Source organism: Emydura macquarii, unplaced genomic scaffold, assembly GCF_026122565.2.
Source record: "Emydura macquarii macquarii isolate MOO-44397 ecotype Brisbane River unplaced genomic scaffold, CSIRO-AGI_Emac_v2 contig_1253, whole genome shotgun sequence".
NCBI classification, from domain to species: domain Eukaryota; kingdom Metazoa; phylum Chordata; order Testudines; family Chelidae; genus Emydura; species Emydura macquarii.
Window position 1 is genome coordinate 36,672,929 of NW_027131390.1, and position 16,664 is coordinate 36,689,592.

General features: G+C 50.9%; 1 protein-coding gene across 4 annotated transcripts in view; it reads right to left on the reverse strand.

Annotated features, from left to right (window-relative positions):
- The window catches only part of ENOX2 (ecto-NOX disulfide-thiol exchanger 2), a 149,942-nt gene that overhangs the window by 74,041 nt on the left and 59,237 nt on the right, over positions 1-16,664 (reverse strand). For 2 of the 4 annotated variants that reach the window (XM_067548478.1, XM_067548476.1), the window contains exon 3: positions 1,318-1,452. The exons of 1 other annotated variant lie outside the window; for it this stretch is intronic. In XM_067548478.1, the coding sequence (XP_067404579.1) occupies positions 1,318-1,452 (135 nt within the window). The remainder of the gene's footprint in view (positions 1-1,317; positions 1,453-16,664) is intronic. One more of the 4 variants, XM_067548477.1, reaches the window with a different exon arrangement.

Below are 16,664 nucleotides of genomic sequence, written 5' to 3' on the forward strand. Positions count from 1 at the left end.
GGATTCCGTTTCACTAGTAGGTGTAAGTATCCCTCTTCCACTCGCTGCCTTTCCACTCTATCCTATTCCCCCTCCTTGGGGACATCAAACCTGCCCACCTGCTCCTCTGTCGGAGTAGCCAGCAAGAAGGAACTGAGGAGGCGATAGGTCAGCAGTTGCCTACATACCACACCATGATGATGCCACTCCAGGGGGCACCAGAGCAAACCTGTCACATACCACTAGGAAAAAGCTTCCACTGGCGATGCACGCAACATGTGCAGAGCTACTTGGGAATGGACATGAGCAAGCACTCAAAGATAACCAATCAGTAATGCAGAACAGCTGCCATCATGGCATGGAGCACAACAGTATAACCAAACTTAGTCCAAAAAGAGTCAAAGGTCCATGTTCTCCTTGGTTCTTCTCCCATGTTTGGGCTGCACCTGAACAAGAGGTTGGGGGTTGGACTAAATGATGGGGACTGGAATAGATGCCCTCCTGAGGTCCCTTCCAACCCTAATTTTCTATGACTGCACAAGGTACATTTGTCCATTCCATGTGCTAGTGTTGGTCTATCACAGCAGGATTCAGGCTCTGACCCACACCTAGCAGGGTTCCCAGGCCTGAGTCAAGAGGGCTTCCTAGCCTGAGTCAGACTAATTTCTGTCATGGATGGAAGGGGCGCTAAGGCTTGAAGCCAAGTCTCAGCCCAGGCTTGGTGTGCTGTGTAGACATAGCCTAAGACTCCTCCATTAACCCCTGCCCTACTCTACTCTATCATTTAACCCCATATTATGTTCTCTACTCTGAGCTGCCTATTCTTGCCTTGTATCTAATTGATTCCAAACCTGTTCACTATAGAATTAACTAATCATCGAACCATTATCGTCACATTTTCAGAGTGTCAGTGTGAAGTGAGCAAAGTGAGCAGCTGTGTCATGGCATGAAAGATGGCTGCTGCAGCTTTGGGCTCGCTACACACAACTCAGCCGACACCTCCCCATTCTGACCTACAGCATGCCTGCTGCTCCCTTCTGAACCTTTGGAGTGGGCACCACTAGCTGGTAACTCTTCCAGAGCATGGGGATGGGAGTTGAAATGCCATTAAACACCCAGCAAACTAAACTTATTTTCATTTTTGAAATCAGCACAGTTCGGACTCTGGCCTTGAGATAAGTCACATCACACTGTAAGTGCGATTTAGGCATTCATTATCTTTGTGGGTTTTTGAGGCAAAAATAAATATTAATTTAGGTAAACTCCTCCAGATATGTCCTCAGTGGTGATAGCAGTCAGCAACTTCATGATGGACATAGTATCAATAAAATTACATACCAGGCAGTAGCGGCTGCCCTGATATTCCCATCGGTGCCATCCCTAGATTGTTCATTGCGGTAGCCCAGGCAGTGAGATCCGACATAGGCAAGCCCATTGGGGTGGAGTCTGCATTCAGATTTCTAACGCCATCTGCTAAAAGAAGAGGTTGATTAATTCTAGTGGTTAGGAACTTAGTGCTCATCCTGTTCCTCTACAGAGCAAGCATTACCCGACAGGTTCTGCGGTATCTACACCAACAGTGACCTTGATCCCAGCCCAACTACGCAGCACTACGCTACTTGGGGAAACAGCTGCTGCCATCATGCCCTGTAGAAGACTTTCTAGAAAAACGGTTGTGCCATCCCCGTGTGTTGCAAGTGTAGCTCCTCCATAGTTCTCGGGTGGAGCTCACAGAGCCCTTGCAGATGTGCTGCTGTGGGAGGAAGGCAGCCTTTTTATCTTCCAACAGAGGCATAGAAACTGGGGCACAGATCCTCAGGACTTGTAAACTCACATAGCTCAATTGAGGTCAAGGCCAATATGCACCAGCTGAGGCTCTGGCCCCTTGTCATTTGGAAACATTTATTTCATATTAGCAGAAAAAAGTTAACCACTTTCAGTGTATTTCCCTTTCATGTTTCTATCAATAACCATACTGATTCAACCAGCTTGATATCTCACATTCAGCTTTCCAGCCATGCAGTGCCAGGTGGGACTACTGAGTTCAGGCAGGTTAGCTACAGAACAAAGTTCTATTTCCTTGGTTAGTCCGACTTGTCTAATTTAACTCTGTCTGTAAAGATTACTTTGGCAATAACTGTCTTAATAAAAAGCATTCTAATCTTTTCTAATACTTTCCAGGGCTTTGGCTGGCCCATCTGAGCCTTCAGCTGCTAGTTCAAGGAGTTCAGCGGGACAGTCTTCTTGACTCTTGTCCTCTCTGTCTGCAGGGGTTTGGCCCTGGTAGGTCTGATGCCCTTGGTCTCATGTAACAAGGATTACACAGCCCCGCCTCCTGACGGCTTCAAGAGGGTGCCAGCTACACACAGCACAACGACAAAGAGGAATCCTGAACATATTTATAATGACCTCTTTCATGTTCCTGGCTCCCCTCCTATCTCTCAGCATCTTCTTTCCCTGTATCCTTCCTCCTCTACCCCACTCTTGGTGAGGGTCAATCCTCGGACCCTTGTGCTTCACACATTTTACATTCTGTCCCTGGGTAATCTCACCTGCTCTATTGGCTTCAAGTATCACCTCTCTACTGGTGACTCACAAAGCTCCTGCTCTGCTGACCTGTCTTCTTCCATCCTATCTCACATCTCAGCCTCCCTTTCTCATATCTCCTCTTGCATTATCTTATTCCCAGTTCAAACCAATACAGCCAAGGCCAAAATCCTTGTCATCCCTCCCAAACCTTCTGTTTTCCTCTCACTGACAATATCACCCCAACAGCAATGAATATAAAAAGGGGGGGGTTGCACGCTTTACTGCTTACGTAGGCCGAATTCTGTGTTATGCAACATTTTGTGAATGATTCACCTACTTGCTTCTAAAATACTGCTAGAGAAGAAGTGTTTTTTCTAGTTTTCCAATTTTCACCAGAATCCATCAGGTTCTATCCACTGAGCCTAGAACATTCCCTGATATTTTGGGATTGACTGGATGCAGTGTTCAAAGTCACATCCAGACAGATGGACACACAGAGAAAAGGTCATCAAGCTCCATTTGGCTGTATCATAGTTTCCCCTGAAAAGTAGTGGAATTCAATTGTTTAAGACATTCAGATAGATAAGACCTTGGGAAATGTAGTGAAGGGAACAATCTTGCATTGGGCCCCAGATAAGACTATTATCTAAGATATTTTCCATTGCTACCTGTATATGGTTTTACAAAGCATGAAGTAAAAGCAGGCTCTAAGACACTTGACTGCTATCATAAAGGGATACTGTCAGCATTATATGTACAGCAATATTTTGTATTTAACAGAACCATACCCAGTTGGCCAGATACAATGTTCTAGTAGAAAGCTTCCTGCTACCCATTAGAACCTACTGCACCTGAGACGAACAGGTTTGTTCCTCCAGGTTCAACCATGGCGCCTCCACGCCGTCAGTTGCAGAGATTCCAGGTCCGGATGTAGCAACTGTCCCAGCTCCTGCGAGAGATTGTGCCAGCGAGGTAACTCCAGCAGGGGGGGCAATCGACAGCTCCAGCAGTGTCGTAAACCAATGCTGCCGTGGCCAGGCAAGTTCTATGAGAATGACATCCACCTTGTCCCTCTTGATCTTCAACAGAACCTCGTGGATCAACGGTATGGGTGGGAAGGCAAACGTAACGGCCCCTGACCACGACAAAAGGAAGGCATCAGACAGAGCCCCTTCATCCCATCCACAAATGGAACAGAACTGATGGCACTTCTTGATTAGCTCGGATGCAAAGAAGTCCACTCGGGGAGACCCCCACCTCTGGAAGAGCATGTCGACCACCTTCAAATGGAGTGACATGGCAGCGTATGGAGGACCTGCTGAGGCAGTCCACTGTGGCGTTCTTTATACAAGGAAGGTGGGAAGCCACCAGGTGCATACCATGTTGTATCGCAAAGCCCCACAGGCTCACTGCCTCCTGGCACAGCCCTGCTTGTCGATGAAGTACACTGTGGCTGTGTTGTCCCTCAAAACGTGGACCACCCTGCCCTTTAGAAGGGGGATGAACACACCGCACGCTAACCGCACTGCCTTGAGCTCCTTGATGTTTATGTGCAGTCCCTGTTCCCTCTCCAACCAGGTCCCTTGTGTACTGTGGTTGGAGGTGATATGCACCCCCCTCCCCAGGTCTGAGGCGTCCAATATCAGTGTGACTGAGGGTCTTCAAAGGATATCCCTCGCATGACTGCCCGGGAGTCCAGCCACCAGTCTAGGGAGGAGAGGACTTGTGGGGGCACTGTGACCACTCTGTCCAGAGAGTGCCTCCTTGGGACATACACAGTGGCCAGCTAGGACTGGAATGGTCTGAGCTTTAGACGTGTGGTGTACCACATACGTGCAGGCTGCCACATGTCCCATCAGCTGCAAGCAGGCTCGGGCCGTCATAAAGTGATAGGCGCAGAGGTGCCTGATAAGGCTTAACATGCCTTCGAACAGAGGTTGCGGCAGCAAAGCCCTGGATTGTGTAGAGTTGAGAAGGGCCCCAATGAACTCTATTCTCTGCACTGGCACAAGTGTGGACTTCTGCTCGTTCACCACTAGCCCTGGGTGCTGACAGGTGGCCCTGGCTAGGTTGAGGCTGGTCTGGACCTGGGAACTCCCTTTGTGAACTGGCAGAGCGATCTGGGCCAGCGCTGTGCCTGCCAGGACATCAAAGAGATTGGCTGAAGTCTCTGAGCTCCTCCACCTCTAGTCCCAGATTAGAGGCCACTCTCTTAAGGTGCTCCTGGTGGGCCCTGAAATCGTTGAGTGGGACGGACGGGCCTGCAGCGGTTGCCTCATCCGGGGATAAAGATGACTGCACTGGGACAGCAGGCTGCTGCATTCCTGCCCGCGGGGCCACTGAAGCTGAGGTGCCCTCCAGCTGGTCCAATTCCGCGTCTGACCCCGAGTCCCGGTCCCCTTCTGGCGCTACTGGGACCACTGACCTCTCTTCCGACAGCTAGATTGAGTGAGGTTCTGCCACCACGGGGAACCCCCATAAGTTCCAATATGGCCATTGCCCCTGGGACCAATCTGAAGGTGAGGCTCCTAGTCCCTGCTCTCGGGCTCTTGGGACACATAGGTGGCTGGAGCAGACGGCAGATCTGTCCTCCTCTGAGGAATAAGAGTCACTATCCAACGACCATGGCAGGGCTCCTTCTGCCTCTCTCCCACCATCCCGTAGCAATTCATGCCGGCATCTGGGGTACAGTGACCAGCGCCTCGACCCCTTGGATCTATTACAGTCAGCACCATGGTGGTTAGCACGGGACGTCAGAGAACGCGACCTCGAGGACTGGTGCCAGGAATGTGCAGTGCGGCACTGTGGGGACTCCCGTTAGGAGGTCGAAGAGCACCTCAGTGCCAGGGAACTGTGGCGGTGCCAGCTACATTCAGGTGAACCCAGTGCCAGCAGTGACCAGCTTCAGCACCTGGTCATCACAGGGGAGACGCTTGGTGCCAGGGAGGTGGAACAGCGCCACTCTTGCTGGGACCTCGATGTCAGAGAGCAGGTTTGGTGCCGCGAGTCCCTCCGTGCCAGCGATCTGGGTCTGCCATGTTCTCTCACCGGAGCCCGACACATGTGGTGCTGCTCAACCATCGGTGATTGACCCAGTGCCAGGGAATGGGACCCTGGGAACCTGCATCTCGACGGTGGGGACCTTCATCTCTGTGACCTGTCCCAAGACAATGCCTTCTGTGGCTCAGATGACCGGTGCAGCCAGTGAGGGGGTCCCTTGCAGGCTTCCCCCTTGAAACTGGTGCCTTATCTCTCCCCAGCACTGGGGCGGGCTTAGGAGTGGGCGGCAGAGGGAGAGACATCAAATCCCTCGCTACCTGGACTGCCTCCAGTGTCGACGGCACCATGAGCTGGAGGGATCCCCTTCTGCTCCCCAGAGTCAGGGGTGGCTCCCTCGGAGGGCTCAGAGTCCTAAAAGGCGAGTCCTGCTCTGAATGTCCCAGCGCAGCTGGCTGGAACGAAGTGGTGCCCTCACTTGATCCTGCATCTCTGCTCTTCTTCGGTGCAGGGGAGCGATCCTTCTCCAGGCGCTGCTTCTTCTGCCTCTTTTGCAGAAGAGGAGAAGGCCGGTGCCACAATGCTTCCGGTGCCAGCGGGGTGCTCTGCACCGTGTCCGTGCTCGGCACCCAGGCGGAATGTGGCAGCTCCGAGGCAGTCCATGAGAGGGGCTTTCAGGCAAATCTCCCTTTCCTTCCGAGTCCTCGGCCTGAAGCCCTTGCAGATCTTACACTTGTCCTTGTGGTGCGACTCCCCCAAGCACTTCAGACAGCTCTCGTGGGGGTAACTGAGCAGGAAGGGCTTGCCACAAACTGTGCAGGGCTTGAAGTCCAGAGAGCAGGGCATGCACCACTCCCAAGTCAAAGTCCCTAAAGGGACTAACACTTAACACTAACTATTAATAATAGCACTTAACTAACAAAGAACTACTTAATTAACCTAATTACTAACTATAGTAGAACAGGAGAACTGGAGCACTTGCGATCGCAAGCAGAGCAAAGTTCCAGCAACCGTCAGTGGCGGAAAGAAGGAACTGAGGGGGCATAGGGCCGGCAGCGCCTCATACACCACAGCATGTGCGCGGGGCTCCAAGGGCTGTCGGTGCTGGCCCTATGGGTACCTCTGAGGAGAAAATTTCCAGTAACTGTGCACGAGGGCACACACACACCTAGAATAGAATTGACATGAGCAACTACTCCAAGATCTGCTTTTCTTTAATAAGTGCTGGACGGTTAAGATTATCCTCTTAGAATGGCAACAAAAGATAAAAACCCAAAAAGAGAAACCCCTAAGTTAATGGGCACATTTCCAATTCATAACAATTTTTGGATGGATTAGGTATTTTTTTTTATCACAAGTTGCTCCTCAGGAGTAAGCAAAAAGGAAAACATACTGGGCTAGACTCACTAAAGCCATGACCTGGTGTGACCAGTGCAGACTGAATCAAAGTGGGTGTCAAACACTTTGTTCTAGAGTTAGATTCGGTTCAGTCCCTGGCACAGACTAAGGTCCAAGGCTGCCTTAATTTGTGCCCCTTCTTCAGTAGCCCTTATGGGGATTTGAAGAGGTGCAGCAAAGTTGCTCTAGCCAGGTCCCTTCCATCCCTCTCCAGCATGCCTCCTGCATCCAGGAATAATGGTGGCAAAACTAGCTCTGTGAGACCTCCTGCACTGGGGTATTCTCAGCAGGACAGGCACACTTGCCCTACAGCCCTTTTGCAAAGTGAATCTAGGGCAAAAATGAACTGGCCTATGATTTGATGCCATTTTATACGCGCTTTGCACTGGTGTAAATGACACACAAAATGCAGGGTACCAGTGAATCAGGCTGAACGGGAGTTGAATATTCACCATCAAGGGGAGATGCAGCTTGCAGCAAACAGGTATAAAATAGCTACTTGAGGGCAACAGCTCCTTGTCTCGTTCAAATTTAGAGGTACATAACTTTTAATATACTAATTTGCATGTTTCCATATAATCAAATTTCACTCTTCAAAACAATTAATGATTTAGTGCTGGAGAAGACATTGGCTTGACAAACCTGGTGAGTGAAACACCCTGGTGACCTACAGGACAAGCTCCTCACACAAACTGCCCTGCCAGCACAACTCAGCCCTGATCTGGAAGGGACTTCTAGGAATAGCCTTATCTTCCTTAATTGCTCCCTTTAACCCATGCTGATCCAGGCAGCAGACCAAACAGTGCTTTCACAGGCTGATTTCCTTTAATCTCAATGTGATGATTCTGTAGGCTCTGGATATATGGCTGAGGCAGTGACTTGCTGAGGCCTGCGTGCATTCAGATCTTAATTTTAATGGAAATCAGATTGCTGGAAGGCTCTCCGCCAGGGCCTCACAGCCTTCCCCTTAATCCCCACTCTGGCTGCTGGAGACATTAAACCCTATGATTTGAAAACAACTATTCACAGATTCTAAGGCCAGAAGGGACGACTATGATCATCTAGTCTGATCTCCTGCATAACACAGCCTAGAACTAATCCAAGGTGATTCCTGTTCAAACTAGAGCAAATCCTTTAGAAAGAGATCCGATCCTGATGTTAAAAATGGCCAGTGATGGAGAATGCACCACAACCCCTGGTAATTTGTTCCAGTGGTTAATTACCCTCACTTAAAAGTTTGTGCCTTATTTCCAGTTTGAATTTGTCTAGAATCAACTTCTAGCCACTGGATGGTGTTATACCTTTGTCAGCTAGATTGAAAAACCCACTATCATATTTTTGTTCCCCCTGTAGGTACTTATAGACCAGTGGTTTCCAAACCATGGCCCATGGGCCAAAAGTGGCCTGTGGGGTCTTTCAAAGTGGCCCGCCACTCCCCTCCCACTGGCTGCAGAAGGGAGCCACTGTCTAAGGACCCAAGTGGAGTGCGTTGACGCGGGGCTACAAGACCGGTGCAGGCTCCTTGCTGAAGCCAAGGGACAGGAGATCAATATTCTCCCACCCCTTGGCTGTAGACTGGTGGCCCGTCAGGGTTGTAAAAATTATATCTGTGGCCCTTAAGCCAAAAAGGTTGGGAATCATTGTTATAGACTGTAATCATGCCTTAACCTTCTCTATGTAAAGCTAAATAGATTGTGCTCCTTCAGTCTATCATTATAAGGCCTGTTTTCCTGTCCTTCCAGCCACTGGCTCTTGTTCTGCCTTTGCCTGTTTAATTAAAGAATTATCTAGTAGGTGGTACATAGAACCACATCTTAGATAAACGAAATATATTGAGCTTGTTTTACTCTCTCACTCTAAAGAAAGTTTCCAGACCTCAAATCATTCTTGAATTTCTTTCTTGAACCCTCTCCAATTTATCAACATCCTTTCAGAAGTGATGACACCAACCATTGACATAGCATTCCAGTAATGGTCTCACCTTTGCCATATACAGTGGTAATACCTCTGCCCCAAAGATGTCTGGAGCATCCAGATGGGCCAAAATCCACTTTTAGCCTGCACGGGGTTTTCAAAATTAATTCCATTGTTTTTATCTTAACAGCTAAAACATTTTTCTTTTTTTAATCACTGTCATTCTATCTCAGCTGTTTTGTAGCACCTAGTTTCAAAACTCAGCACAGATATCACCTAATTAGAATGAACTATCTTGTTTTAAAATTGCTTTTACTGCTGTAATATTCTTTTCTATAATTGAGTTAATTAGCCATTACTTAATTGTCTCCTGATATAGTCTGTTATACAGTACATTGGAAAGCAACGATAGACATTAAAGAAGATAGAACTTCAAGAATTAAGTTATAGGACCCGACTCATACTCAACTTTAAGCAGGAATGGGACTACTCGTGTGCTTAGTTAGGCACGTGCATAAAATGTGGGGCCTTATTTGTTTTATTACATCAGATATTTGTCAGAAAACTACCAAAAAACAAGGTTACTTACCATTAACTGCTGTTCTTCGAGATGTGTTCCTCATGTCCATTCCACGATAGGCGTGTGTGCATGCCTCCATGCATGGTTACCGCAACTTTGTTCCCCCTTAGCAGACCCAGTAAGGCTGGCTCCGGCGCCCCCTGGAGCCCTGCGGACATGCCATGGTATATGAGGCACTGCCAGCTCTACGCCCCCTCAGTCTCTTCTTTCTGACAACTCTGGCAGCCGGGACCATGAGTGGGTTGTGGAATGGACTTGAGAAACACATCTCAAAGAACAGCAGTTATTGGTAAGTAACATTGTTTTCTTCTTCAAGTGCTTGCTCATGTCCATTCCATTACAAGTGACTAACAAGCAATACCTTTGGAAGTGGGTTAGAGATACCGATGAGCTGCCCTCAGCACTGCTCTGCCAAATCCCACATCCTCTCTCACCTGCTGGACGATGGCATAGTGGGACGTGAAGGTATGCGCCGACGACCAGGTGGCAGCTTTGCAGATGTCTTCCACGGGCACTCTCTCCAGGAAGGCTGTAGACAAGCCCTGAGCTCTGGTTGAGTGCGCAGTGATGGTACCTAGGAGCAGCACCCTCGCCTGCTTGTAGCAGAACTTGATGCAGGACGTAATCCACGAGGAGATATGCTGGGTGGAGACAGGTGAGCGTTGCATCCGGTCAGCCACTGTGACAAAGAGCTGTGGCGATCTCTGGAACAGCTTTGTGCACTCGATGTAGAAGGCCAGGGCCCGTCTTACATCCAGCAAGTTCCACCTCCTTTCCTCCTCCAAACCATGAAGTCTGGGAAAAAACACGGGGAGAAAAATGTCCTGATTACAATGAAATTGGGAAACCACCTTGGGCAGAAAGGCTGGGTGCAGCCTCAACTGGACCTTGTCTTTATAAAATACCATATAAGGGGGCTCCGAGATAGGTACCCTAACATCGGAGACCCTCCTATCTGAGGTAATGGCCATCAGGAAGGCCACCTTCCATGAAAGCAGAAGCAGAAGGCATAAAGCCATGGGTTCGAAGTGGGGCCCCATGAGCCTCAAGAGGACCAAGCTAAGATCCCAGGAAGGCACCGGGTCATGGACCTGCAGATAAAGGCTCTCCACCCCCTAGAGGAACCTGACCAACATGGGGTGGGAGAGCAGTCATCTCCACTCTAGCGGCTAATGGAAGGCTGAAATTGCCACCAGGTGAACTTTAAGCGAGGCGAACGCCAGACCCTGGAGCTTTAGATGGAGCACGTACTCCAGGATCGCCTGTATAGGCGAGAGGCTGGGTGGGATACCCCAGGACTCCGCCCAACAGGTAAACTGTCACCACTTAGCTCGATACACGACCTGTGTAGAAGGCTTGTTGGACCTGCACCGAGCAGGCTCTCACGCCTTCCATCAACCACAGAGCTTCCACGCCGTGAGGAGCAGGAAGTCCAGGTCCGGGTGCAACAGGCGACCGTGGTCCTGGGACAAGAGGTCGTGCCGTCTCGGGAGCTCCAGGGGTAGGGCAATCGAGAGGTCCAGCAGCATCCTGAACCAGTGCTGTTTTGGCCAGGCTGGATCCATTAGTATAACGTCTGCTCTGTCTCTCTTGATTTTCAGCAGGACCCTGAACAGGAGTGGAATGGGCGGGAACGCATACATGAGGCTCCCCGACCCAACCATGAGGAAAGTGTCGGAAATCGACACAGTCTCTCGACCCCAGAGAGAGAAGAACCTTGGACACTTCTCGTTCTAGGCCAATGCGAACAGGTCCACCTGGGGAAAATCCCCACTTCTGGAAGATCATAGACTCCACCTCTGGGTGTAGCAACCAGTCGTGGTGGGGTAGAAATGACCTGCTGAGGCGATCCGCCTTGTCGTTCCTCACTCCCAGGAGATGAGAGGCAGTCAAGTGGAAATTGTGCTTCATGGTGAAGTCCCACAGATGGATAGCTCCTCTGAAGAGGGCTGAGGAGCACTCTCCCCCCCTTGCTGTTTATGTAGAACATGGCTTCAGTGTTCTCTGTCAGCACCTGCACCATCCTGCCTGTCAGGAAGCGGAGGAACACCCTGCACGCTAGGCGAATGGCCTGCAGCTCTTTCACGTTGATGTGCAGGCACCTCTCCTCCCTCGAACACATCCCGAGTGCCAAGGTTGGCACTGATGTGGACCCCCTATTCTATGTCTGAAGTGTAGGAACTTAGGGTAATCAAAGGGACTAGGTACTTGAATGGAACGATCCTTCAGCACTGCCCAGGGGGGTCTGCCACCAGTCTAGGAAGGCTAGAATGGGCAGGGGAACTGTTACCACATGGTCCAGGAGGTGTCTGCTCAGGACATAAACCGAGGCCAGCCATGCCTGAAGCGGCCTGAGTCTCAGACAAGCGAATCTCACCACATTAAGTGCCATATGACCTAACAGTTGCAGGCAATGCCTGGCTGTTGTCGTGGGGTATCAGTGCAGCTGGGAGATGGAGACCATTACCTCAAAGCATGGCTGGGGCAGGAAGGCTCTGACCTGGGAAGCATCCAGGGTAGCCCCAAAGAACTCTATGTGTTGCACTGTGTTAATATGGATTCCTGTTCATTTATCAACAGGCCCAGCCTGTAGCACGTGGAGCAAGTGAGGGCCACACTGTTCTGCACTTGGGACCTGGACCTGCCCCTGATCAGTCAAACGTCCAGGTATGGGAAAATTTGTACACCTTTTCATCTCAGGTGGGCCGCCACTACCGCCATACTCTTGGTCAACACACTCGGGGCCGAAGATAGGCCAAAGGGTAAGGCTGTGAACTGGTGGTGGGAGCCAGCCACCAAAAAGTGAAGGAAGCACCTGTGGCTGGTGAGGATAGATAAGTGGAAATATGCATCCTTGAGAGCGAGGGCAGCATACCAGTCTCCTGGATAAAGGGAAGGGATTATGGAAGCTAGGGAGATGATGCGGAACTTAAGTCTCTTGATATATTTGTTGAGATGACGCAGGTCTAATATGGGCCTTAGACCCCCTTTCGCCTTCGGAATGAGGAAGTAGAATCATAGAATATTAGAGTTGGAAGAGATCTGAGGAGGCCACTTAGTCCAACTCCCTGCTCAAAGCAGGACTAACCTCAGCTAAATCATCCCAGCCAGGGCTTTGTCAAGCCACCGCTTAAAAACCTCTAAAGATGGAGATTCCACCACCTCCCTAGGTAACCCATTCCAGTGCTTCACCACCCTCCTAGTGAAAAACTTTTTCCTAATATCCAACCTAGACCTCTCCCACTGCCACAGGAGACCATTGCTCCTAGCTCTGTAATCCATTACCATTGAGAACAGCCTAGCTCCATCCTCCCTGGAACCCCCTTTCAGGTAGATAAAGGCTGCTATCTAACTCCCCCTCATTCTTCTCTTTTGCAGACTAAACAAGCCTAGTTACCTCACAGTCTCTCCTCATAAGTCTTGTGCTCCAGTCCCCTAATCATTTTTGTTCCCCTCCGCTGGACTCTCTCCAACTTGTCCACATCCTTTTTGTAGTGGGGGGCGCAAAACTAGACACAATACTCCAAATGCAGCCTCACCAATGCCGAATAGAGGGGAAAAATCACTTCCCTCAATCTGCTGGCAAATGCAGCCCAATATGCTATTAGCCTTCTTGGCAACCAGGGCACACTGCTGACTCATATCCAGCTTCTTATCCACTGTAACCCCCAGGTCCTTTTCTGCAGAACTGCTGCCTAGCTCATCGGTCCCCATTCGGTAGCTATGCATGGGATTCTTCCTTCCTAAGTGCAGGACTCTGCACTTGTCCTTGTTGAACCACATCAGATTTCTTTTGGCCCAATCCTCCAATTTGTCTAGGTCACTCTGTATCCTATCCCTACCTTCCAGGGTATCTACCACTCCCCCTAGCTTAGTGTCATCTCCAAACTTGCTGGGGGTGCAATCTATCCCATCCTCTAGATCATTAATGAAGATGTTCAACAAAACCAGCCCCAGGACCGACCCTTGGGGCGCTCCGCTTGTTACCGGCTGCTAGCTAGACATCGAGCCATTGATCACTACCCAATGATCTAGCCAGCTCTCTATCCATTTTATAGTCCATTCATCTAACCCATACTTCTTTAACTTCCTGATAAGAATACTGTGGAAAACTGTATCAAAAGCTTTGCTAAGATTAAGGTATATCACATCCACCGCTTTCCTCACATGCATAGAGCCAGTCACCTCTTCACAGAAAGCAATCAGGTTGGTCAGGCATGACTTGCCCTTGGTGAATCCATGTTGACTGTTCCTGATCACCTTCCTCTCTTCCAAGTGCCTTAGGATTCCTTGAGGACCTGCTCTATGATTTTTCCAGTGATTGAGGTGAGGCTGACTGGTCTGTAGTTCCCTGGATCCTCTTTCTTTCCTTTTCTCCAATCATCAGGGACCTCCCCCAATTGCCAAGAGCTTTCAGAGACAATGGCTAATGGCTCTGAAATCACATCAGCCAACTCCCTCAGCACCCTTGGATGCATTACATCTGGCCCTGGGACTTGTGTATGTCCAATCTTTCAAAATAGCCCTGGACCTGTTCCTTCAGCACTGAGGAATGTTCACCTCCTCCCCATTCTGTGCCACCTAGTGCAGTAGTCTGGGAGCTGACCTTGTCTGTGAAGACAGAGGCAAAAAAGGCATTGAGTACCTCAGGTGCCTCCACATTCTCTGTCATTTGGTTGCCTCCCCCATTCTGTAAGGGGCCCAAACTTTCCCTAACATTCCTCTTGTTGATAACATACCTGTAGAAAAACAAGGTTACTTACCAGTAACTGTTGTTCTTCGAGATGTGTTGTTCATATCCATTCCATTATAGGTGAGTGCGCGCCCCGTGCACTGGTCTCCGGAACTTTTTTGCCCCTAGCAAGCCCCGTAGGATCGGCTCAGGCGCCCCCTGGAGTACCGTGCTCATGCCGTGGTACATAGGGCGCCGCCGACCCGCGAGCCCCCCAGTCCCTTCTTTCTACCTACGCCGACAGTGGGGACGGAGGGTGGGTGTGGAATGGATATGAGCAACACATCTTGAAGAACAACAGTTACCAGTAAGTAACCTTGTTTTCTCTCTTCGAGTGATTGCTCATATCCATTCCATTATAGGTGATTAAATAGCCATACCTTGGAGGTGGATAGGAGACAGCGTTGAGCCGCTCTCGCCAGTACTGCTCTGACAAATCCCGCGTTCTCTCGCCTGCTGCACGATGGCGTAGTGGGATGTGAAGGTTTGGATCGACGACCAGGTCACTGTCTTGCAGATGTCCTGCAGGGGCACTCTTTCCAGGAAGGCCGCTGACGAGGCCTGGGCTCTAGTTGAGCGTGCTGACACAGCCCCTGGAAGCAGCACCTTCACCTGCTCGTAGCAGGTCCTGATGCAGGCGGTGATCCATGCGAAGATGCATTGGGTGGAGACAGGTGAGCCGTTCATCCGGTCCGCCATTGCCACGAACAGCTGCGTTGACTTCCGGAACGGCCGCGTCCGCTCAATGTAGTAGGCCAGGGCTCGTCTCACATCTAGCGAGTGCCATCTCCGCTCCTCCTCCGAAGCGTGCAGTTTAGGAAAGAACACGGGGAGGAAGATATCCTGGTTATAATGAAACTGGGACACCACCTTAGGCAGAAGGCCGGGTGGGGTCTCAGCCGCACTTTGTCCTTATAAAAGAAGGTGTAGGGGGGCTCCGAGGTCAAAGCTCTTATCTCGGAGACCCTCCTAGCTGATGTAATGGCCACCCGGAAGGCTACCTTCCATGATAGGATGAGCAGTGGGCATGTAGCCATGGGCTCGAAGGGGGGTCCCGTCAGAGCAGCGAGGATCAGGTTCAAATCCCAGGGAGGCACCGGGTCACGGACCTGCAGATATAGCCTCTCCACCCCTTTGAGGAACCTGAGACACATCGGGTGCGAGAACAGCAACCTCCCCTCTAACGGCTGGTGGAAGGCCAAGATGGCCCAGGTGCACCCTCAGGGAGGATAGGGCCAAGCCCTGCAGCTTTAGGTGGAGCAGATACTCCAATATCGCCTGTATGGGCTAGCAGCTCGGTGGGATACCCCAGGACTCCGTCCAACAGGAAAAACACTTCCACCTGAGTGGAAGGTTTCCTGCTACCCAGCAGAACCTGTTGGACCTGTACCGAGCAGGCTCTCTCTCCCTCCATCAGCCACAGAGTCTCCACGCTGTCAGGTGGAGGAAGTTGAGGTCCGAGTGCAGCATGCGTCCCCGGTCCTGAGAGAGCAGGTCGTGGCACCTCGGGAGCGAAATTGGCATGGCAATGGACAAGTCCAGCATGATGCTGAACCAATCTTGGGCGACCAGAATGATGTCTGCTTTGTCCCTCTTGACCTTTAAGAGGGCTTTGGGCAGTAGCAGAATGGGGAGAAACGCATACGTGAGGATCCCCAGTCTATAAGAAGCGCGTCGGAAACAGAGCCCGGCTTGCAACCCCGGAGCGAGCAAAACCTCGGGCACTTTCTGTTCCAGGACAACGCGAACAGGTCCAGTTGGGGAATACCCCACTTGCGGAAAATGGAAGTCACCACCTCCGGGTGTAGAGACCAGTCGTGGCGGGGAAGAAACGACCAGCTGAGGCAGTCCGCCTCGACGTTCCTGACCCCCCGGGAGGTGAGAGGCAAATAAGTGGAAGTCGTGCCTCACAGCAAGGCCCCGAAGTCGAGTAGCCTCCTCGCAAAGAGCCAAGGAGCGCGCCCCCCCCTTGCCTGTTGATATAAAACATGGCCGCCGTGTTGTCCGTCAGGACTTGTACCATCCTGCCCCTCAGGAATCTGAGGAAGACCTTGCAGGCCAGGCAGACTGCCCTGAGCTCCCGAACGCTGATGTGGAGAGCCTGCTCCTGCACCAACCAAAGTCCCTGGGTGCTGAGGTCTCTGCTGATGTGGGCCCCCGAACCCACATCTGAGGTGTCCGTGATCAGAGTTATCGAGGGTGTGAGTTCTCTGAAGGGGACACCCTTCAATACCTCCCCTGGGTCTGTCCACCAATCCAGGGAGGACAGGACTTGAGTGGGGACAGTGACCACTCTGCTTAGTGAGTGCCTGGCTGGAGCGTATACCGAGGCCAGCCAGCTCTGGAGGGGCCTGAGCTTGAGTCGGGCCAATCTTACCACATATGTGCATGTCGCCCTATGTCCCAACAGCTGAAGGCAGTGCCTGGTTGTCGTCGTGGGGGATCTGCGGAGATTCGTAATTATGGCGGTCATTGCCTCGAAGCGAGGCGGTGGAAGGAAGGCTCTTGCCTGGATGGCGTACAGGGTGGCCCCGA